This window comes from Montipora foliosa, chromosome 9 (genome assembly GCF_036669935.1).
Source record: "Montipora foliosa isolate CH-2021 chromosome 9, ASM3666993v2, whole genome shotgun sequence".
Taxonomy (NCBI): domain Eukaryota; kingdom Metazoa; phylum Cnidaria; class Anthozoa; order Scleractinia; family Acroporidae; genus Montipora; species Montipora foliosa.
Genome location: NC_090877.1, coordinates 40251057 through 40261056, shown reverse-complemented (window position 1 = coordinate 40261056; position 10000 = coordinate 40251057). Strand labels below are relative to the sequence as shown.

Below are 10000 nucleotides of genomic sequence, written 5' to 3'. Positions count from 1 at the left end.
GAAAATACCCCTGGGAACATCACGTGGTCTGAAATAGGAAAACAAAGCCACAAGCTAAAGTGGTCTATGAAGCGTACTGACCAACACAAAAAAGAAACACGCCATGTGTTAACCAGTAGTTAAGAATTACCTTGCGAAGTCGAAAGAAAGAAAGGGGAAAAACAAAGAAACAAAGAGAGAAACAGTCACGCATAACCCAGTAGTTAAGTAAATTGCCTCATGAAGTAACTCACCCTCAGATCAGTTGCTCTAAACATCTTCTCAGCGATCTGTGCCTGATCGTAATTTGCCTTAAGGTTGTCCACGCCACTGCTACTTGCAGATAACCGGTGAACTGTAATCATGTCGTCATAAGTTGACTCATTCTCTGGCCAAAACAGAGGGAAATCCTGAAGAACATTAAGAGCCCAATTACGATCTAAACTGACACACACCAGAAAAGACAAAAACAAAAAAAAGATCTCAAATGATACAGCCCCGTCTCATTTTCATGCCTCGGTTTACTTTCTTTGGTATTCCATTCAAGAGATTGTTTGGAGTTGAGTGTGCTTTGTTCCGCTGGTGACACTTTCAACCTTATAAGATGCAAGCACAGGACACTTTTACACTGCTACACCACTGACATACAAAATGCCTTACCCCGTCCTCTTCACTACAATCAAACAACACAACACAAGAACACTCCTGTTCACAGAGCATGCGCCAGAAGTCCGTGACAGTTGGTGTAAGAGGATAATGTGTCACAATGAACGCATGCTGCTGTTTGTAGCCCTAGGGGAAGAAAGGAAAATTCATGTTGTGTGTGACCACTGTTTTAGTTCATCGTCCTACTACTTCATACCGTGATAACACCGCCTTCGCGGGGCTACGCTGTTAAATGTGATTGGTCAAAAATCGCTAAACTAGAAGTCATTATGGCCTGGCCGGGGACATTGTGCTGTATTCTTGGGCAAGACACTTTACTCCCACGGTGCCTCTCTCCACCCAGGTGTATAAATGGGTACTGGCGAAATGCTGGGGGTAACCCTGCGATACACTGGCATCCCATCCAGGGGAGGGGGGGGGGGGTAGAAATACTCCTAGTCGCTTCATGCCATGGAAACCGGGATAAGCTCCGGCTTGATGGGCCACTTGGCCCGTATGCAGACTTTACCTACCTTACCTATTAAACATTTGATGGCAATTTGCTTTTTTTCCAATATTTAGCTACCATTGTTATTGCTCAAAGTAAAGATGTTTTTACTTAGCTGCCTTAAGACCAGAAATTGATTACTTTAGTCAGTCAAAACAGACGCAGACAGTGAAATTACGCAATCATTACGCCAAGCAAATTCATGAGGAGAGTGAAAAGCGCTGCAAGATATTTAAAGCAAATCTCTAGCGTAGTAAAACAATGAAATTAGTTAAAAGGTAGACTTGAGTATTCTAGTAAATCGTCACTAAAACCACGACTCGATGCCGCACACCAAGTCAACTATATATCGAGGCAAAGCAGTCGTAAAACACGTCTTTTGGTAAGCTCTCTAACTTATAGTGCCAAAGAAACAACTGCACGCATTAATTCTGTGGGGAGGTGCTAATGCAAGTTCTTTCTTTCCCATTTCTAATTAATTTGTGAGCCGGAGTTTGGTATTACGTCGACTTTGGACTGGGTAGGTAGGCCTCGTATGGGATGCATGCGCCATACCAACTGTTTTGACAAATTGGATCATTAATAAATGAGCCATAGCTACTCACAGGTATATTCACAGCATTTATGTAGGAAGTGGGTTCATTGTCATCAATCGCAGTCAACACAACACGAGAAAAATCAGCTACAAAAACAAGGGGGGAATTTCTTTCACCAAAACAAAAGAAAATGTTTGGGTCAGAATAGTGTTTAAAATGAATAGACGAAAACAAAGCTCTAGTTTAGGCATATGTTTAGCACACAGCAAGAATGTTCTTACAAGCCATATTTTGGTCAGTCAGTATTCAAACCCAAACATAACGTGCTCTAACAAAAAAATTTAACCTTTCAGAACTTGCATAAAATTATACAATCAAGAAAATCAAATCAATAATCAACTTCAACTCAACCTCGATCGTCATCCTCCAATTCTTCCCCGATCTTTGCTTGGAATTTTGAATCTGTGAGCTACTTACGGGCTAAAATATCCTGGCTCCTGTTTTTCTCCTTGTTCTCTGGATCAGAAGCGACGAGATAACATTCTTTTTTCAGCACAGGACTGACTTTGTTCAGTGTCTAATAAAGGACGCAATAAACCCTTAACTACATTTTGAAAATTTCGATTCAAGATTTGTAAATACACTACCGAATATGCAGCAATATCCCTCTTGGAATGATGAATATACTTGTAAAGTGTACATGCATACTGGAAAAATCTAGCTTCTCGTAACAAGATCAAGCGCTTTTTTGTGTATCTTGTGTTAAATAAGAAACAAACAGTCCTGCACGGACCTCTTACGTCTTTTTTTCTATGCATCTTTGAACTGAATTAACGCGTAAATGGTAAAAGGCTACGCCAACTATGTTGCCGGGTGTAGATTATGGACCAGGGACCGGTTCCTGAAAGGTGTAATAACTCTATTCCAGGGATAGATGTACCTTATTCCAGGAATATCTTTATTCCCGGAATAAATTCTGTTCTGTCAGAATAGCAGATTTATCCCTGGAATAACTGTTATACTTGGTATAATTTATTCCTTCTTCCAGGAACCGGCCCCTGCAGGGCGCAAGGGATTCTATCAATGGATAACCGTTGCCCGTGTTTTCTCGACAGCCGTTGTCTCCCTTAACATTCCTGAAAGTGATTTGTTTGCACATTTCATTAAGCGACTTTAAAATGATACGTGTTTTCACAGGTGAGATTAAATGAGGAGAGAGCACGTCAGTGGCAATACATAAAAATAGCACGCCTGTTGTATTTCCCATTTGAAAAACCGCAAGCGACTCCTCATTGGCCGGACGTATTGGCCAACTCGCTTAATTAATTAAGCTACCTGGTTTGGTGGCTTAAATTTAATGAGAATTCTATTGAAATTTGCCGACTCGCTTAACTTTAAGCGAGTTGGGAAAGGAACTGTTTTCAAGGACTTTTCAGTTGTCACTCGCGAAGCGACCTGAAAAACCGCTCGTGAGAACACGGCCGCTGTGTAGTAAGCTATTTGAAACTCTTGGGGTTGTTTCAGAATATATGGTCCCTTGCACCCATACCTACACTGAATTTCTATCTATTGAACCATCAACAAAGAACCAAAACTTACGATTGCTATACTACTAACTAAAGGAAACTCAAGAGAGCTCGGTCGTAAATGTTGGAAATTGTGACGATGGTTCAACATTTTCCCATTTCGAGGAGTTGATGTTGTCAATACACAATTCACCCACAAATGACTGAATTGCATACAATACAATAACAAAATACATACGTAATTTACCGCTCCCCATCAGGGCTTTTCAGGGCCAATGAAACACAACGAAACGACAGAACACAACAACAACTGTTAAGAATCCCAACTGACCGGAGGCAAACCAGTTGGCTATTTACAAGTGCAGCTGGGAAGTTGAACCAGGGACTACCAGGAACTATCAAGAACAAATTCAAAGATTGGACAGAGCGGGTCTTGAACCCGGGATCTCCGGATCTCAAGGATCTCAAGGCAAGCGCTCTAACCACTGGGCCACACTGCCTCCTTCAGAGCTAACCTTAAATTCGGTCTCGAAGCGTGACACTTTATTTTCTTGGCTGACGACATCCATGCGATCCAGCGTGACTCTTAAACTATGAGCGTAAATCTGAGTGTTACCACATTGCACAGCTTCCAAAACAGCATCGTGGCAAAAGGCGTATTGGCCCTAGAATCGACCACAAAGAAATAAAACGAAATGCAAATTCATTTAAATTATCGAGATACAGATGTGTAATGGAATAATGAAGTTGATGACGAAGTTGTCTTGTTAAAGATCTAGGGACTTTAAAATCTACGACGCGGTCGTCAACAAGTACGCCACAAAAACAACAATATCATTGGTTTAAGGAGGAAAAGTAATCGTGGTGCACGATATTTTTGCGGTTCTCTGCACAAGAACGACGTGAAATCACCAAATTTGAGGTTTCGATGACAGCACAGGCGTACAAATGTGAATCTTTCATTGTCTATTTTACTCTGAAACTGCTCGTACCGTTTATTTTTAGGATACTTCGCCCACGTTGTACGACATGAACGAGATGGAATGTTGGCCAAAGACTTATGATATTAGTTATATTTTGAGGTGACGTTTTCGTTGACGTCGTAGTTTTTAAATTAAGTGCCCCTGTGACCAAAAAAATCAATTCTTATTTTTGTTTGGATTTCAAAACTACGTTAACTAAACACTAAGGAACCAAAGTTTTAAGCCTTGATCTCAGAAAGACACCTGTTTATTTTAACTGGAATTTTCCTATTGAATGGTCCGCCATTACTAACTTTAAGTTCTTAAGAGAGTTGGTTCGAAGAGAAAATGACGTCAAAGGCTCACTAGTTTAAGAATTCAATGCGTGTGTACTCCGCAGAATTAATATGCAGTACTCCATGCCAGTTTTGGGCTTTCAGACTTTTAAACTCGCGTTTTGCTTTTATATATAATACACGCTGATATTTAAAGCTAGTGAGCCTTTTAGGTCACTTTTCCTTGGATCCAACCCTGTGAGGTCCAATCGGTCAGTTTTGAACGTGAGTAATGGCGGACCGTGAAATCCAAAACTTACACTCAAAGCAAACGGTCTTTGGATAAAAATCAAAGCTTAAAATTTTGCCAGTCAGGTGTTAAGCAAACACACTTTCAAAATCTGAATGAAGAAAAGGAAGTGACTTTTTTTATCGCAGGGGCACTTTAAACGCGATACTGGCCTTCACAGCATGTTAATGAAGGAAGTGAAATTTGTGGCGGATAAATCCAACTATAGAACGAAAAATATTATCTAGACTCGGGCCTTACAAAGAAAATCCAAGTAATAAAGTACATACTTCGGTTTGGACCATTTCTGCGCGCCGTGTCCTCAAATAAGACACATAGTTGAAGATGTCAATGGTTTTCTCGACTTTGATTCGATCCAATGTGCTGTCAATTGCCATAAACGTGCCTGTTCTACCAACACCGGCACTGTAAGCAGAAAAGAAGACACAGACGAGAAAAAAGGTTAGCTCATATACTGATTCCTCATTTCAATTCAAGTTATAGCATTGCAGGAACGTTGCCGTCCCGTGAGAGTGCAATTGGCCTCCTTGAACGAAACGATCGTCAACTGAAGTCCACGATTATTGGGTCTCCTAAAGAGGCACATTTTTGCGCCTTAACTGCACAATTTCATCATCGGGGGGATTCGACTAGGTTCTTATGGAAATAGAGTACCAACGCAACCAGGTTTTAATTGGTTCAAAGCAAGTAACAAGTTTCCGGCAGCAAGACAAACAAAACAACGGCAAGGAGTGCAAGTTTTCGACGAATTGCATAGATTACCAGCTGTATATTTTACTCATTTTACTAAATGTTTTCGTACAAGCTTTATAACGTACAGATCTACCGAAACTGTAAATGAATACAATTACTTTGAAATAAACGTAATTACTTGATGGATTAAAGAAAACCGCCACTCCAACAAAAATATACCTTAAACCGAGAAAAATTATGTCCAAGATCCAGCTTGTTTCGAAAATTTGCAAAGCAAGGCTTTATATCACTATACATCTTGAATAACAAGTTATTATACAAAAGCGGTAGTGCTTTCAAATAACAGGACAGAAAAGTGTAATTTCCTCCGGTCTAACGTTATCTCTTTGTACGGTGAGAGGGGAGGTTCCCTTTTGGAGTGATAGTAGATACCTGTATTTGGCATAAATTGACTACTTTTCTTAAAAAAATCACCATAAAAACGATTGAAGAAGGAAAGGAAGAAGGGAAAAAGAGAGTTTTAAAGACCCTAAGAAAATTGTTGTTCCTGTCCTTGAAGTTACACATACAAACAAAATCTGACCCCGAACACTATGGAGAATAGTGCTCTATGGACTGCCACGGTGACAAACGCAAGGATTAAGAATTTCCAAGAATATTGTTTACAGGCAATACTTTTGCTCGTTTTGGAAAAGAGAGCTCAAAGAGGTGCACACTGTTTTTCCCCCACCTGCAGTGTACAATCATTGGACCAGCATCCGCAGAGTGGTATGCTCTCACTCGCCTCCTGAAAGCCAACAAGCCAGTGGGGTATTCTGGGACACCATGACCAGGCCAAGAAGTGAAATGAAACTGTTTGACTTCTCGCTCTACGTTTTCACTCTCCTATAAAGTAAAATATTAATTATCACCATCATTATCATCATTTCCTTTATTCATACACGACAAGGTTAAAAGTAAGATGCTTGTGGGGTCGTGTAAATGGGCCATTTCCGAAATGCCTCTTGTCTCGGTTTCCAAGTGAGTCTTGGTGCTCAACTATTGTAAGGGAAATGAGTTTGATTTGCATACGAATACGCAATTCATTTCTATTTGAATGGTTGTGCACCAGGACTCGCTTTGAAACTGAGTCATGCAGCAACTCGGAAATGGGCTATTACAGGATAATAGTAGAAGTAGAAGACAGAACAAGTCTTAAGAATAATATTAAATAAGAAATTAAAACCGGATAATGTCATGCATTATTTCGAATAAAACTATGCACGTGTATCTAAACTAGTAATTACCATGAGTAAGTGGCCGCCGAGAGGTGGCAAAACGAACCACATGCCGTGCGCAACGACGAATACTGTAGGCATAACGCAGATATATCATCTAAAAATCCGCGCATCTCAAATGAACGGGATTAGAATGGTTGCCTCGTACCCTCGGTAGCAATAAATAATATATACCGACAGCTTACAGCACTTAAATCCTGACAATTCCTAAGGAGCGATTAATTAAACGTTGTTAAAGAGTCAAACAAGACGTTGCCAGGTAAACTTACAAAAATACACGCGTTTTCCCTAAAAACAAATCTATGAGAAAGTGCTTTAAATCATTTGTCAGTCAATCCAACGTGGATGTACTGGATGCACGAGGGATACGTAAGGAACACATGTTTGACAGACGAAAAAACTATCAGTTGTAGGAAGCATTGGATAAAATAATTAATAAGACACATAGAGATGGCCGACTGACCCTTTTGACATTAAAGGTCCGTATTATGTAATCTGAGTAATGCTCAGACTTGACAAGCATCACTGATATGTCCCCATAGTCCTGTGCCTCATCAGGCCAATACTTGTCGCATTTCAACTGAAAACGGGAAATATAACAAAAATTAATTGAAAGAAAGTCTATGTACGAAAGAATAGAGACCTTTTGGTGGGAATAGGAAAGTGCGCAGTTGAACTAAAGAAATACGTAACGAGGCCGAAGTTTGACTGAGAACATGTGCCCTTGTCACATAAACACACAACCACAATTGTGCTGAACTTATAGTGGTTGTTGGGTGCAGTATGTATAAGCTGTCAAAAATAAGAACGCCACAGAACGAAAGGTTTAATAAGCTAAAAAACAATGGCTCCACACGCCCCGAACGTGCATTTTACAATTGTGTCCATTTCTGGGCCGTTGTCGTCCTGACAACGACGTGAAATGACGAAACTGGAGGCAATATGTATAGTTCATAAGCGTCAGAAAATAAATTTTTAATTTGGTATTCTAACATGCCCACTGTTCATACCAATTTTATTCCTGGAAAGGTAATGCACACTTCCCATGACGAATGACTTGGAATGCCTGTTTCTTTTCGAAAATTCATTTTATGGACAGTCAGATAAATAAAGTTCCCCCACCCACTATTTTCTGCATTGTCCTGAGTGATTTGATGGGTTTTTGATACGCTTCAATTTCCCCTTCAGATCCGACGCGCGGTAACATACAATATAGATGGACAAGGCGTGCAACTTCCAAGACCGCTCAAGGCCGAGTGCCTCCAGAATTTAGCCGCATTTCTCCCACTTCCAAAGGTCGCTTGACTCCCAGCTTTGGACGAGTCTCAACAAAAGAGGAGACGACTACACAAGAGAGAAAAGCACAGAATTCGACTTCTCCTGTCTTCAGCACGTTGTCTGGTGACCATCTACTTTTGGGGGGGATTTTGTTATTGATCTAGTCCGTGTTTTGTCAATCCGATCAGATCAATTCTTATTTCAAGGTCTTCATTTTTGACAAATAATCTCTGCCTTGACCCAATAATCATTAGTTCAGTTTTGGAAACATTTAAATTAAGCTTGTTGGCTGGCTTTCTTGTTGGCTGGCTTTCAGCCAGCAGCTAAATTTATGTTCCCACACATAACGTATCCACTAAATCTAGACGAACTCGAACTCGAAACTCGAACTCGCACTCAAACTTGTAGAATAAAATACTTGATCCAAAAATACTTGATTTTATTGATGTCCCTTTGACGCCACCGTAGTACGGACAGAGCCATTATTGGAATTTGATCAAATCAAATTAACCAATCAAAAAGCACACATTTCCCCCAAGAAAGACAAAATTATAAATGTGTGCTTTTCGATTGGTTAATTTGATTCGATCAAATTTCAATGATGGCTCAGTCCTGTCCGCATGAAGTTCATAAAGATAGCAAAAACCTGAGCGAAGCTTGAAAATCGAGCAGGATTTTAAGGTTTCAGAGTCGTGCAAATGCGATGATTTTTGGCACGATGCTAGCAAAATTATCGACTTTTTACGTGCCCAAGGCTGGGAGACGAGCGACCTTTGGAAGTGGGAGAAATTCGGCTAAATTCTGGAGGAACTCGGCCGTGAGCGGTCTTGAAAGTTGCACGCCTTGTCCATCCACATTGTATGTGACGACGCGTCGGGTCTGAAGGGGAAATCGAAGCGTTCCAAAAAACCATCTAATCACTCAGAACAATGCAGAAAATAGTGGGTGAGTGAACTTTATTTATCTGACTGTCCATAAAATGAATTTTCGAAAAGAAACATAGCGATTTGATGTCTTTATGGAACATTTTCCTCGATCAGTTGAATCGGCCGTTACAACTGTCTCAAAATAACGTGACGTGACGCGCTCTCGCATCCTCAGGGTTGTCTGCCTGTGATTTGACATTCTTGTTACTGCCTTCTTTTAAAATGACATCCTTACCTTGTTTCTCTCCCGTAAATTTGTCAGCATAACGATTGTTGACGACTGCTTCTCCCACACCATTCGCCAAAAATCATGGAAAGTTCGAGTGACTGGTCCTGTATTTAAAATTGAGTCGGAGGAATTACTTAAATTAAAAGCAGGTAATATTATTGGCATTTTGAGACAAGGATATTAAAAATAAATTTATAAAATAAAACAAATGAATAATTTAAAGTTAAATAAATGGCACCGAGGTTGAAATTGAACCCACTGCTTTTATTATGATCATAATACACTCAACAAAATCAATCGATTCTGATTGCTGCGAGAAGTTCACTTTTTTTCTAAATTTTAGTCTGTGACATCAGTATGCACGCTTACGACTCGAAACGAAAATGACGGACTGCGCTTTTGCTGTATTTTTTTTTTTTTTTAATAAAAAAAGATGAACAAAATGTAAAAGCGTAACAACTGATAGTTTAGGCAAGAGTAGTTATTCCTGGATAAAAATGTCAAGTGTATTATACACAAAAATCGTACGATCTTCGCGTGCAATTCGGATTTAATAGATACTCGTGTTGTTTAGAAAGTTCTCAAATTAAACTCGCCTGCAGGCTTCACCAATTTTGAGAACTTTCAGAGCATCACCCGCACCTATTTATTCTCAATTCGGTAAAATCGTAAAACGTCTGTTTGTGACCTTTTCTATTTGGACTGACAAGGTTTGTTATCGAAGCAACAGAATGACATGACATGCAAACTTCAGTTGGTTTCAAAGGACGAACACGTTTTCTTCAACTGATGTTTTTCCCATTTCCAATTCCAGTCCATGTTTCATTTATACTGCAGTTTTCAATCTTACATTTAC

At 39.9% G+C, this 10000-nt stretch overlaps 1 protein-coding gene across 2 annotated transcripts in view; it reads right to left on the bottom strand.

Annotated features, from left to right (window-relative positions):
• Positions 1-10000, bottom strand: part of LOC137970913 (receptor-type tyrosine-protein phosphatase alpha-like) — a 46911-nt gene that overhangs the window by 8886 nt on the left and 28025 nt on the right. The window contains exons 18-26 of one of the 2 annotated variants that reach the window (XM_068817573.1): positions 9151-9248; positions 7175-7291; positions 6165-6319; positions 5011-5146; positions 3710-3859; positions 2146-2245; positions 1738-1814; positions 640-771; positions 234-389 (exon numbers count right to left, since the gene is read on the bottom strand). In XM_068817573.1, coding sequence (XP_068673674.1) covers positions 234-389; positions 640-771; positions 1738-1814; positions 2146-2245; positions 3710-3859; positions 5011-5146; positions 6165-6319; positions 7175-7291; positions 9151-9248 — 1121 coding nt within the window. Of the gene's footprint in view, positions 1-233; positions 390-639; positions 772-1737; positions 1815-2145; positions 2246-3709; positions 3860-5010; positions 5147-6164; positions 6320-7174; positions 7292-9150; positions 9249-10000 lie in introns of those variants that run through there. The other variant, XM_068817574.1, reaches the window with a different exon arrangement.